Raw genomic sequence first — 14,224 nt, forward strand, 5'->3', positions numbered from 1 at the left:
TGGGTATCGCTCTTCCAGCTGCCTCACTTTGGATGCAATTCCCCCATGCAGTGCTAGGGCATACACTCCTGATAAAGAACACTTTCACTGCATAACCCTCGAGGCCAAAATTCTGGCCACTGGTGTCAGTATAGATTTGGGGGTGTTTCCCATAAGAATTCAAATACTGTCCTTTCCAAACTCCAGCCTGCACCGTCACTTCTTAAATTTTTCTGAAGCTATTATAAATATATGTGATTATGTATATCAAATGTGTGTCCTGCATGCTTTCTTTTTCACAGGTTTACTGTGCATTGAATAATTGCTGTATCCTACATTCTCCTTTGAAGTGGCTGTGTTTCAGTGTTGTGAAGTAGTGCATTTATTGTATCACTCCTCTTTTTCTTTTTTGGTAGGGAGAAGGCAGAAGAGAACTTGCTAATCCGTGAGACTCAGATAAGAAATGGTAAAGAGATTTTGTTGGATCAGGGTTGATAAAATCAGCTAACGTGGCTCTTAAATTGTCAAAGCCCAGAGAGATTAATTTCTCCAGAAAGGAAGAGTCTTTCTGCCAGTGGTTGGGGCCGAGTTTGGACGGAGGGGTTGATATTAAGGGCTGCCTTGCAGCTGGGAGGCTGGGCACCTGTGGGCTTCCTATTTTATTGTGGATTAGTTTGGGATGAAGAAATTTAACATATTGGGTTACACTAGGCCTTAGGGGCCCACCTACTCACTGAAGTTGATGGAAATGGGCTGTGAATGGCCCTTGCTACTCCAGGGATAAGGTGAACACAAACCCCTGTTTGTAGTGGGTGCATTTTTTCAGACTGGGAAGAGAGTGAGGTCAGTGATGCCAAGATAGGGAAGGAAGAACCTTTGTGATTGTCCTCAGCTCTCCTTCCCAGTGGTCATTGGGTGGCTGAAATCAGTAAATGATGACTTGGAGATACCCACCTAAGGGTTAACGAGGCAAGCAGAAAAAGCAAGTTGGCAACATAATGTGAAACTGAGTCTAAGGAGGCTGGGACTCATACACGCAGATCCATCGGCTTCCACATAACCCAGAGGCTCAGCCTGCCTGTTGCCCTGCAATCAAAGGCAAGGTTGGCATTGTCTTTGCTGTGCCTCCTTCCCTTTGCCCTTTGTTTTCAGATTTCCTGGCAGCTGCTCCAGAGCTGGGCAGCAGAGCGGGAGTGAAGCATGTGAGGCACTGGGGGTTTTATCAGATGGTTGTCTCCCAGCAAACAGTGTCACTTCAGCTGCAGAGTGGCACAAAGCAGTGCTTCAGTCTAGGTTGCTTTTGAGTCGCCCATAGGCAGCTGGCAAGGGAAGGGGAAATGAGGAAGCAGGTTCTAGGGGTAGCGTGCAGGTAAGTTCCCCCCTGCAGGTGGGCAGGGGACAGCTTCATAGCCAGGGCCACAGAAACCAGCACGTGGTTGGTCCTTTGCCATGGCCGTTTCCAATCCCCAGTGCATTAACGAGCTGAAGCCAAGGGCTTGTTAAGCTGTAGGCTGGCCTGTGACCTGGAGCTAGCACACGCTTGCTCTGTGCCACTACCACGGCACGGAGGTTTCCAACAGAGAGCAGGTGGCTGGAGGGAGGCTGCAGATCTCCAATCTTACTGAGGCAACCTGATAGCTCATGTGCTGGAGCCACTAGCAAATCAAATCCACAGAGGGCCCAGGGTCAGAGAGAAAAGGGCTCTGTTGGGTTTTTTTTCTTTTATATTTTTCATTTTTTATTTTCTTGGAAATGCAGTGAGAAGCTGCGTGACATCTGCCAGTGGGAGTGGTGACCATTGCTTTCTTTCCAGTAGGCTGTGGTTAGGTCTAGAAAAGTGTAGAGGCAGCTGAGAACCTCTCAGCCTGAAGGAGTTTGAACCAACCTCTTCCCCCTCCCCAAAAATGAACCACAACGTTTTTTGCTTAGAGAGCATCCTGAGGCAAAGCATGCAAGTTGCAACCCATGAGGCTTCTCTGCCCTGTGTAAGCATTTGTGGAGCAGGAACCACATTCCCCTTCTCCAGGTGGGTGTTCCAACCACCACGCGAGAGAGTCCTTCCTTCACAATTAATATTCAAATGTTTCACACAAGGCAGAACAGCTTGGAGTGTCTTGGTAGCTGGGACATGCTTCAGAGCAGTGGGAGATCTGCTTCAGATCCCACTCTGGATTGAGCAGGGATGGGATGTGAACTTTTGGAACTTCCCCCTCATCTGGCAGCCTGATGAAGCCTGTCCTTGACTTCCTCTTCTCTTCTTTCAAGTGCCTGCAAACAAAATGTTACATTTGGGGAGAATGGGAGGTTTTATTCACCGCAGCAAAGGTTTGCAGTGCCTAAAAAAAAAGAAGAAAAAAGGCTTTATTTCAAATAACATTAATTTTCAGTGTTTTTATTCTGCTGCCAGACTAAATCAGACATTTGCATTACCCTATGTCCTATATCTAGATACACCCTGTATCTAATAGTCTCCATTACAAGAAACAAATAAAATCCTTTTCTCTGCTCCATCAATACTGGTGTGGAGGTTTGCTACAGGGATGTTGTCACACTACCCATGCATCGTAATGTACCACCGTTAGTTCCTCATCTGTGTACCTCCTTTGTGTCTTGGCATCACTTCTGGTGTCACTAGGGGAGGTAGCAGTGCTCAAGAGAGCTTTGGGTCTATAGCAAAGAGCATGTCTCTCTCAACAGTGGCCATTGGCAGTATCTTTTGCTCTTCCTGAGCCCTGAGGAGAGAAGGGATAAAGAAAAGTTGCTAGTCATAACTGCTGTGGAGATAACATCCTTTCATGTTGTTGAAGGGTCCCAAGGGCCTGGCCGTGGGACATGGTGGCTGCTGTGTCAGACGGAAGAGGAGTGGAGGCAGGTCACAGAAAGCTTCAGAGAGAGGACTTCCCTTAGAGAGCGGCAGCTCTACAAACTCTTGAGTGAAGACTTCCTGCCGGAGATCTGCAACATGATTGCACAGAAGGTGAGGAGACATGACATCCTGTTTACCTCTCTATGACTGCTTCCAAGAGCATGGACTTCTGCTGATTGAAGGAGAGCTAAATGCAAGAAGCCTGTTCCCCTGTCGTGCTCTCCCCCATTCCAGCCTCCAAGTGTCATTGATGTGGGGCTGTTTAGCTTGTGTATGGGGTGAAAGACTCTCCCTCATGGAGTGGCAGGGCTAGAGTTGATAATGAAGGATTTGGTTCGTGACTGCACAGCAGCATAGGTAGGATGGCTGAAGGGGTTACTGTCTTCAGCCATCTTCTCTGTCTCTTTTCTGCTAGCAGGGAATCTCTGCTTTTGAACTGCTGCGATTTACAGCCTAGCTTTTCTCTGCCAACTGCCTCTGATCTCACTTTTACTGCTGTTTCTCAGCCAGCCCTGCTTGAAGGGGCAGTGGCTGCTTTAGCTGTCCTAGCTAAGTCTGCTTGAGCTGGTATGTCAGAGCCCTGAAACTCTGAAGGGTATTGTCTGTCAACTGAATGTTTTCAGGTGGGAGAGATTTGGAACGGAATCCTTCGGCTAGATGGCTTGGTAAAATGGGCTCTGCAGTCAGCATGGTGTTCTTGGATTGAGTTCAGTTCGCTTGTTTGCTACCCTTGTAAAGCTAATAGGGATTTCATGGTCACTTCTAGCCCCCAGAGTTTCTCCTGCCAGTATCACCGATGTGCCCTAATTTCCTCCACTCTCTCTTTCCTTCCCTCAATTCTCAACCCTGTTTCAGGAGAAGCGTCTACAGCGGACAGAGTATTCTCCCAGGTGGATGTCTGACCATCAGCCCATCAAACCAATCAAGCAGGAGGTGAGGGGGGGAGCGAGGGGGAGGACGACTGAAGGGAGGCAAGAGCAGATGCCTCCTGGGGGAAAAAAAATAACCCGCAGCATCGCTATTCAGTGGGAAGGAGTCATTTGAAAGTGCTTGTGCTGAAAGAGAGATGGGTGGTAATGCCTGTCAAAGGCAGGCTGACACTCGGGGTTTCTATGGCGAGCAGGGAGGTGCTGCCCTCTGGATCGCAGAGGTAACCGGCCTCGCCGCAGACCCCGGTGCAGCTGCATATGGAAATCTGCTCTCGGTCTGGGGAATTCCACTTCAATGAAAGTGCTGGCACATTCGAGGCAGTTCAAAGAAAAAGTTGAAGAAGGATGAGAGGGCTAGCAGAACCGGCTTACAAAGGGAAATGACAGAAATTCAGCCAAGGGGAAAACGTGAGGCTGCAAACACATGAGGGTGTAGATAGTGCAGAGGGAGAGAAGAATGACTGATGCAGGATGGAGCTGAGCCTAGGAGAGGGTCAGCTGGAAATGGAAGTCACAATTTAGGCTGCTTAAAGAAACGCTTATCAAACTGCAGCCTTGTCAGCTGAAACGGCCCTTTCCGTGCCTCCTCACCCTCATCTCCTCTCCACCCCATCAGCGCAGCGGCGCTGCCGCGTGCAGGTCTGTGCAGTGAACCAGACGCAGGAAAATGACTGGAGTTAAATATAACCTTTTTCTTTGGTCGGGGTTATTTTTAACGTAGATCAGCTTTCCGATCCAGTTCACCACACAGCCCCCAGCAGTCACGTTGGCACAGCCAGGGGCATGGCACGGTGGAGATATGGGGGGTCTTTGAACTGGCAACTGCTACCCAAAGCAATCGGTCAGGCAACACAGGATTAGCTGGGGAGGAAAAAATTGGCTTGATTCTAGCGGGCCGTGGCATAATCTCTCACTGTAGATGTCACCAAAATGTAGTTGCCTGGGTGTTTTCTGGTGAAACCCTGGGAAATTAAGCTGCAGGGAATATTCCACATGAGCCAGGGTCAGGGGTTCCTGCAAAACAAAGGAGAAAGTGCAGTTCCCTGCAGTAAATATAATTACTTAGAATAGATAAATAAAAGGAAGGAAGAACCTCTCGTCATGCAGCAGATAAAAGCCTGCTGAGAGGAAAATAAGACCCCAGTGATGGTCAGTTTGGGGCCAGAATTGCTCACTGCAAAGCCCACCGTGCAGGAAGCACAGGGACACGTGTTTGTTCACAAGCGGCAGAAATCCCAGAGGAGGAGGGGAGTGGGAAACACATGGAGCCTGGATGATGCTAATCAGTACCGCAGGTGCTCCAGGTCTGTGGCGGCAGAGGGCTGCTAATTGCTGCCTGTGGGCCACTGAAACGTTTCCAGTGAGTGGGGGGCCCTCCCTGCACCCACTGTGCCAGGATGTGGGGAGTCAGCCAACACAAGGGTGGGCACGTTCACAGGGGCTCCCCAGCAGAACGTGGCAGTCATCCCTGCCACAGGGGAGCCAGGGAAGGTGCCAGCTGATGGCTTGTTTGCCAAGCAAGGGATGGGCAGCAGGCAAGTCTGGGGGAGGAAAACCTCAGCCTGGCACAGGGGTGACCCCTTCATCCCAGCTCCACAAGCTGGATGCCACTTAGGTCCGACATGTAACTGCTCCATAGGCTCCTAATCCTGCAGGGGATTTCTCAACAGGTGGTTCAGATTAGCTCCTCATTAAAGAGCCGCCTGAACAGCACCCTCATTAGGGTATTGCTGCGGAAATCGGAGCAGGGAAGGTTTGGAGGGCGAGGGGCCAGGGTGCCCGGGGCATCTGCACCTCTTGGCCTTCTGCCCCTGAAGTCTGATACCCACTGTCTGGAGAGCAAAGCAAAAGGCAGAAGTTTGGCCCTTTCAGGGTCCCAAGAGGGAGAAGGCCAGGGATGTTGTGTCCTGGAGTGCTCTCTGGCGGAGGGAAGGAGGCGATAGAGCTGCGGGCACAGATGCGGGGGATGTTTTTTATCCTGCAAGTGGGGAGGAAGTTGGAGGAACGTCCCTTTGCCACCACTTTGCTCAGGAAGGAAGTTTAACTTCTGTTGGGTTGTTGCTTTTATCGTTCCAATAGGTGTCTGCTTCCATCACATCTAGTAGTTTACTTGGTTTTGTTTGTTTAGTTTTTAACCTTGAGTTGAGGACCCTCAGCTCCAATGCGTTTAAGTGGGACACGAGGCAGTAGGTCCCTCTGAAAATCAGGCTGTTTCTGTGTCTGAAGTGTCTTAAAGAGCCTGTGCCAGCACTGTAGCTGCTGTGCAAGTGCTGCAGGAAGCAAATGGAGTAGTTGCAGGTGTTTGCAGCAGTCCTTGGTCCTCACTACATTACATTTGTGGTTTCTACTTTTCTGTTTTCTTCTCTTTCTAGATCTGCTAGGGTGACATTCACTCCTTTGCTTAAATTTGTCCTGTTGTTCTGTGGATGTTATATTTGTGGTGGGTTGATCTGAAGCATGCTATGGATTCTGTGTTGTGCCATTTCAGGCCAGAGTGCTAAAAGCACCCTGCAGGCTTGGAAAGGTCCTGGTGTGAGCATTGCAGCTTGGATGTTGTGTTCATGTTTCTGTAGGACATGAATGGTGGGATCTGTATGAATCCAGGCAAGGGGAAGGTCTGACCTGTGCACCAGCAGCTGAAGAAATGAGCATGGCATGCCAGGCTGACTTAGATCTACTGGCTGGAGAATCTAAAGGCTGATGGTCACATCCTCAATAAAATAATTTGTGTACTAAGTTATGGTGTCTAGTTCCCACACACCTCTTCCTAATTGTTGCAGAGTCTGACTTTTTTTTTGTTCTTATTGCATTTCTAATTATCAAGAAAGTTAGGGGAAAACTGGTTGATGATGGCCAGGAATGGGCCTCAAAGGAGGTTGGTTGCTGTTCATGAGTAGAAAATAGGAGGGTAGAGTGGCTGAGAAAGAGATATGAAAAGACTCAGTAGTGAAAATGTAGAACTTGGTTCCGTAGATTCTTGACCGTGACATAGGTTTTTCAGTCCTGTGCATCCTGGTGTTTGGATATTGATCAGTTGGAGGAAAGATCTGAGACAAACAACTGGAATGATTAAAGAGCTGGAAGGATTGCTTTATAAGGAAACATTTAACCTAATTACAGAAACGTGGGAGTTTTGTGTAAGCGTCTGAGGAAGCCCATAAACGCTGGGATGTGGCTGAAGAAGAGGAGAATTTACGCTTGCCCAGAAGAACATAGCTAGGAATAGGGGATGAGAAATGAACTTCACACCAAATGCAAGGAGGAGCTGATGAACTTAGAGGCATGTGGCCTCACAGAATGGTTTCCCTAGGAAGGTGGTAGAAGAGCGAAGTACTAATGTTTGGCCAAGATCTAAAAAGGAAAATAACATGGGTAGAGTTCCCTTGTGATGAGATGGTACTGTGGGGTTTGCCTAAAAAGGATCAGCACAGAATAGGTGTTTTTGCTGTCCAGTCTGTCTTTAGATGCAGGATCTGGTCTTAATGTTGTGAAAGTCCCATCACTCTCTCTCAGACACTTTTCTGTGGCTGTTGGTGGTTGATGCATAATTATCTTAGTTTATTTTTGCTCTTGGAAACAGGGAGATAATACACGGTGCTTGTCCATGGAGAGAGACAGGGGGGAGATTTTAGGGCAGTGCTATGTACAGGAAAAGAAGTCAGAGGGGAATGAATGTGTACCAAAACCAGACATTTCTATGCATTTATCACAACACCTTGAGGTTCTACTTCTAGTCAATGAAACAAGGACAAATAGTAATCATGGTGCCAGATTTTTTCTGGAGACTAATATTGGGCCTGGAGAAGCTGATGGTCTGAGTAGCAGCCATGGGACCCCAGCTGATTGCTAATCCTGAGGAAAGGACTCCTGCCTAAGTGGTGGCTGCTGGTTATCCCCTGAAAATGAAGGTGGAGAAAACAGTATGCACATTGTACTGTTTTGGTCAATATTCCCTGCTGATAAGGCACACATACCTTGGTTTTGCAAGAAGTCAAAGAGGTGGGAGAGGCTGGTGGATGACTGATTAATTTGTCTTATAATTAAATTAAGCCTATAAAGGTAATTCCACATTGCCATATATATACATCTCACACTTTATTGGAGAAATAGGAGCAGGCAATCTCTGGTCTGGGAAGTCTGCTGTCTAAGTAGGATCAAGCACAGCCTTGCAGCCTGCTGACAGTGGGGAGGTGAGGAAGTGAGGTAATAAAGAGCCAGGTGTCCTTGAAGGAGAAAACTGGTTAGGGTACCCTGCAGGAAAACTGTCCAAACAAGCGAGAGCTTGTACAGGTAAGACTAGCACAAAGAAATATGGTGGCTTTTATTTTGAACAGGAAAGGAAAACACTCCAAACCATACCTTGATGCAAGGCTGTACCAGTCTCTTTTCCAATCCTAAGTACTCCGTTTTATAGCAAGGTAGTCTTTTCTACTCACACTGGCTACTCAGAACTCCTGTATCTGGAAGGGGTAGAGGTGTTGTGAGGGGATGTCAACAGTCTGAAACCTTTGCCTAGAAGGGAAATATACCCGGTGGTCCCTGGTGGAGCAGCAGCTTGTCTAACCCATCACTTCTCCTTTGTCCCTGTGTCAGTAGGATTTCATTGCTTGACAAATAACTTTCCTTTACATGCTGCTTTTCATCAGAGAATTCATGTGTACAAATCTTTTTTTTTTTCCCTCCCCTTTCTTCCACCCCCCCAGCCATTCATGCTTTAACGCTTGCTCGAAGTAAAGCTGCCTCTGCTCACACTTCAATAAACCAACGCATTACAGTTTTTGGTGCACTGTTTTGTCACAGGTAAACCCAAGTGTGCTGAGCTCGATGGAGAAGCAGAGGCGTAGAGAGGAAGAGGAGGAGCGCCAGATCCTTATAGCAGTACAGAAGAGGGAGCAGGAACAGCTGCTAAAGGAGGAGAGGAAGCGAGAGATGGAGGAGAAGGTCAAAGCAGTGGAAGGTACATGTAGCCAATCTGAAGCAAAGTTGGAAGCTTTCAAAGTCAAGACTGAGATCTTGAATTAAGATCTGCCACTTGCATTTGTCCCCTCCCAGACTTGCTAACAGGAATATCTTTTTTTGCACTTACCTTGGATAAATTGGCCTGACTGTAGCTTCTTTTCTTTGTCTATCTCCCTTGGCATTGGTGGCTGTTCTCTAGCGCACCCTTTCACTGTGTTGCTTCCTCAAATCATGCCTATTTTCTCCCTTGACCCAGTTATACTTTTTTGGGGGCTATTCATGTTGTCCTCAGTTCTATTGTGTCTCCCCACTTGCCTCCTCATGAATTTCCCTGCGGGCAGGATTACCTGGCTTGGCTCTTGCTGAATAGCATTTGGTTCTTTTGGCCCAATGCATGAGGAGAAAAGGAAGAGGACAAAATGCGAGTAGCATGAGTAATATTTTTATACTGCTACTAGCCTTACCAGTTGGAGAACTAAAGTTGAGAGGATCAGACTAAATAGAGCACTGGAGGTGGCAATTCCAGGTGCAGGTCTTGATTTTTTGGGGTTTTGAATTAAATGCTGATTTAAACTTGTACAGCAAGAAACATCCATGTTGAGTTTCATATGTTGGATCGAGGCAGAGGCAGCAGGTGTTCCGCTTGCATGTGTAGACACTGTTGTCTAAGAGCAGGCTCACTTCTGAGCACCTTCTCTCTGTCAGCCTCCCTCATGGGGATTCCTTTATCTGCTGCTTTTGCCACAGTGGCTGGCTGAGCCGTTGGGAGTTCCAGGGAAGGGCTGAACATCTTCAGAAAACTGGTAATGATGTGTGGTGGTATCAGTATTGTGAATCCTGAAGTGGATAACGAATTAGAAAAGGAAAGAAGATTAACTTCATACAAACCTTGTAGACTTTCTGAGATGAAACAGTCTGCTACCAGATGTTTGGTAGCAGACCAGATGTTATCTAAGAATAGGTTATTTTACCTGCTTACCTTTCTAACCTTTAGAAAATCAAATTACTTGCTTGGCCTTCATATATTCCTTGTTGCCAGTCCTAGATAAACTGGTGCTTTAAACTGAGAATCATCCAGCTTCCATGCCTGCCACAGATACCTGTTTCACCTTGGCAAAATGCATATTCTCTGTGCTTTAATTCTTATCTGTATAGAAAAAAATTAATCTTGAAGTTCCAGAAGAGCTACAAAGATAAATGTACCTGTAAAAGATCTTGTCTTGGTATAAACCATGTCCTTTTCTGGGTAAATGCAATCACTACGTCATCTGATGCAAAGGCACCAGAGTCACTGGAAGAAGCTGGCATGGGATTGGGCACTGAATTTTTTTAAGCCCATTTAGCTTACATTTATGCTTTTCTTTGCAGAGGTGCTTTTATTTTATTTTGTGCAGATTCCTTCAGTTTAGCTTAAATTTGTCCCTAGTCAGTTTAGGCTCAGCCAGGAAAAGTCTCCTTTTAAGCTGGTGCAAAAGCTGTTTGGAAAGGTTATTTAAATGGCTGACTTGTCCAGTTAAATCACTGCAGTATTTTTCATCCTAGAAATGGCAGCTATCCAGGTAAAACTTTGGCTTCTTAACCATCTTTCTGTATTGCCAAGCAAACCCATTAACATTTACTTTCATGACAGCTCTTATGATGGTCAGAAAGTGATTTGAAAATTAAGTCATTTGTTTTGTTTGGTTCAAACTTGTTAAAACTGGGCATCCATTGATAGAGATTTTAGTGTAACAAAGACTTTCCTATATTTTGCAATCTGTTTGGGATTTAACATTAATTTTGCAAGGTCTTCTGTAGAGGGTTGATATGAAACACAGGCTGAAATATCTGCTCTCTGGTGAACATCATCAGCACTTCACCTGCTTCTCAGTTTTGGACTGTATGCCTGGTTTTAGATCACATTACTGTTTCCAGTCTGGGATTTCACTTCCCCTGACTCCAAACACACACCGCAGGTAGTGAGCATCCTGCTGGGCCCATCTGTACTTTCCTGAATTTATGAGTTAAAGCAGCTTTCTAGATTTCTACAACAGCAGGTTAGGGTTTCTCAGTTCTCTTCCCTGATGCTGCTCCAACATTCTCTCTCACACGTGACTTTCTAATTGTTTGAGGTACTTTTTATGGCACTGGTGAGATTTTGAAAGCTGCTGGGTAGGACTCAACCCAGGCCAACATTTTGACAATGAGCTCTGCTAGTGATCTTTCTTTAATATGCTCTACTACCTACTTGTTGTAGTAGAGGCACTTGCTATTAATCCTGACTGAGCTCCAGTCTGGTACCAGCGTAGCACCCCCTGATGCCTGTCAGTTTACCAGGTCAGATCCCTTGGCAGGCCCTGATGGATTTCTGAAATCTACATCACTTTACTTCTTGGCTGATGTTGCCATTAGGTTTTCCTGTTGCTGCTCAAAACATTGCCTCATCTTTCTCACTTAGGCATGCACTACAATGTCATGCTGATTTTACCAAAAACATTTTGAAGTACTTAGTTGTGCTTGGACTGACTCATATAATCTCTATTATCTGCAGATTGATATGGGACTTGTTATACTTAAATGTCAGGATAGATCTGTTAGATTCTGTAGGACATCTTATATGCAAGTCCTGTCCTCCCAACTTCAGTGCTACGCAAAGTCTTCTAATGGGAAATGCGGACTCTATTTTACAAGTCTTTCTCTTAGATCTATTTGGACATGTACCTCCCTGGAAATACCCACCTTGTAGCTATTTCTAGTTTTCTTGTGCCTTCAATCCCCATGCCAAGTTTTGTTTTGAGAGTCAGAGTAAGGCAGTAGATTAATACTCGTCCACCAGAGCTGGTGTTTCTTGCGTCTTTGGCATTGTCCAAAGATGGAGCCTCTGCTGGAGGGTATTAGCCAAGTCTACCCCATCTTTCTTTCACTCTGGGTGTTCCCCTGATGTGGCCTGCTTTCTGTGGTTTTCCTCCAATGTCATCTCTCCTTGAACATTACTTTCACAGAATTCTATTCCTACAGAAAGTTGGTACAACCACAGGTGTTTAGCAAGTCAAATGAATTCAGATTTCCTATAAGAAAAAGGAAATGAGGTTCATAAGAGCCCATAAACTTTCTATTATGAAGCAATCTGTTAGCCAGCTGTCTGGTTGCAAACCACAGGTTATATTACCAGCATTTCTTCTTCCTGTCTCTCACCTCTTAAACCAAAGCTGTCCCAGTGGCCCCCCTGGGTGGTAGGTTGCTTGCTCTGGCTGCCGGCTGTGCAGGCCAACCTGAGCTGTCTTCCCAAAGCTAGTCATGGTGGTGGAGGATATTAATGACCCCAGTTGCTCATTGCCACCTAGCTGGTAGAACTTCACCCTTCCCTTAGCACTGCTCTTCAACCAGTTCAGTGCAAAACCAGCTGCCTTGAGTTCATCTGGCTGAGATGGAGTATCTGGAGGATGGTAACTTAACAAGCCAGCTCTTTCCATAGCGCTAATCTATGGCTACGTCTGTGCATTTAACTACTCTCTTTGTACTACACCATGCTGAGGAGTTTGTCTGGAAGCTGCCTAGGGGAGCACTTGTATCACAGTAATGTTTCAAATTTGATTATAGTAGAGCCAAGAGAAGATGAAGAGTGGAATTGATGGTGTGTTGTATTCTCACCTTCTCTGCTCCTCTGCTGTTGCTGCTTTTACTGAAAGAAAAAGAACGTTTCACTGGAGTTCTTGAGAGCTGCAGGAGCTGTCTTTGTTCTCCCTGTGAGTTGTTGCTGACAAAGACTGCTAAACGGTTTTTCAACTCTCCTTCCTCCCCACTGCAGAAAGAGCCAAGAGAAGGAAGCTTCGTGAAGAGCGGGCCTGGCTGCTGGCACAGGGGAAGGAGCTCCCCCCTGAGCTTTCCCACTTGGATCCCAGTTCCCCTACCAGGGAAGACCGAAGGCCCAAGGATCTGTGAGTATGCAGCTAGGCGTGCAGCACCCAAGTGCATTGACGTAGTCAGTATGGGAAAGAGAGGAATGTGATTGCTCACAAGAATGAGGAGGGAGAAGTGAAGCTGTAAAACAGCAAGGAACAAGCTGAGAAACATCTGTGTTTGGTCCACGCTAGAGGAGTTCTTGTGGTGAGGCCTGTTTGTCAGCATTATGGCACTGTGTGTGGAGTGGAAGGGAAGTTGATGTACGAGATGGATGTCTTGGATGTCCTCAGTCTCCATACTCACTGTTGTGCTTCCCATTACAGCTTTGAACTGGATGATGAGTTCACAGCCATGTACAAAGGTTAGTCCTGCCCCATCGGTGCCCTTTGCATAACTTGCTTAAAGTAAAATGCTCACCTGGGTGTATATGTAACCATTCACCTTTCTTTTGCTACTGCCAGTTCTAGATGTGGTAAAGGCTCACAAGGACTCTTGGCCCTTCTTGGAGCCCGTTGATGAATCATATGCTCCCAACTACTACCAGATCATAAAGGTATGGAATGTGGTCCAGCCATCACCACTGATGTACTTTGTTCACCAGGATGTATTTGGAAGCTTTGTGGATGGTGTTACACTTGCAGTCAATCTGCATGACTCTGGTAGTCCCTTCTAGCCTTACAAATCAAGTAGACAAAAGATGAGAGGCTGCCTCTCAGGAGAGCAGCCTCCATTTTCCATCCCTTCTCTATGAGGAAACTATTTATGCAACTTTGAAAGGCCCACTACTCTTGCTGAAACTGAAGGGAGGTTTTGTTGTGTTTTAGGCCCCCATGGACATCTCTAGTATGGAGAAGAAGTTGAATGGAGGTCAGTACTGCACCAAGGAAGAATTTGTGAGCGATATGAAGACCATGTTCAGGAACTGTCTTAAGTACAATGGTGAAGGCAGTGGTAAGAGCAATAAGATGCTAAGTTTGTCTATTTGCAATGCTCAGTCAAAGCAAACAGTGATCTCTTCCTACTCACCAGTACTTGATGTGTGCTTATTCTCTTTCAGGGTATTTTTGTGAGGCCAGACAAAAGAGTAGGGACTCCTGAGTAATAAGGCCTGGGCTTTTAGCAAGGTTTTTAGCACAATTTAATCATGCTGAATTGGGGCATGGCATACTAAGAGACTCTCATGTTGGTAGATGGTGAAGGCAGAATGTACAAAGAGAATAAAGTCTATTTCTTTCTGAGATCATTCCTTCATGTGTTTAAGTGCGTCTGTGTGCTCCTTTTTATCTAACACAGACTTTGAAAAGCATTGAAGTCTAGTTAGTTTCAGTGTTTGCTGAGTACCACAGAGAAGTGAGGAATGAACTGGTCCTTTGGATGGAAAATGTAGTTTTCAGATTCCTGGGCTACTGAAGGAAAAACTCAAATCTGCAAATGAGAAACACTGGGTTTAATCGCCATGCCCATTAAAATTCTACATGTTGCTTAGGTAAGAAATTGGTTCCCATGTGGTGGGTCATCACTGCAGACTGAGTCTCATCAGCATCACCTTGAAAGGGAAAATAGTTAGAGCTACCCAGCTTGTCACTGAGGGCCCCAAGTAAAAGCATTC

The 14,224-nt window shown here is 46.2% G+C and overlaps 1 protein-coding gene across 1 annotated transcript in view; it reads left to right on the forward strand.

Annotated features, from left to right (window-relative positions):
- The window catches only part of CECR2 (cat eye syndrome chromosome region, candidate 2), a 45,069-nt gene that overhangs the window by 22,264 nt on the left and 8,581 nt on the right, over positions 1-14,224 (forward strand). Inside the window, exons 6-13 of the mRNA XM_010002994.1 lie at positions 396-445; positions 2,787-2,956; positions 3,701-3,778; positions 8,575-8,731; positions 12,521-12,650; positions 12,939-12,976; positions 13,077-13,168; positions 13,440-13,566. Of these exons, the coding sequence (XP_010001296.1) occupies positions 396-445; positions 2,787-2,956; positions 3,701-3,778; positions 8,575-8,731; positions 12,521-12,650; positions 12,939-12,976; positions 13,077-13,168; positions 13,440-13,566 (842 nt within the window). The remainder of the gene's footprint in view (positions 1-395; positions 446-2,786; positions 2,957-3,700; positions 3,779-8,574; positions 8,732-12,520; positions 12,651-12,938; positions 12,977-13,076; positions 13,169-13,439; positions 13,567-14,224) is intronic.

The sequence above is a fragment of the Chaetura pelagica genome, unplaced genomic scaffold (genome assembly GCF_000747805.2).
Source record: "Chaetura pelagica isolate M959 unplaced genomic scaffold, ChaPel_1.0 scaffold117, whole genome shotgun sequence".
Lineage (NCBI taxonomy): Eukaryota > Metazoa > Chordata > Aves > Apodiformes > Apodidae > Chaetura > Chaetura pelagica.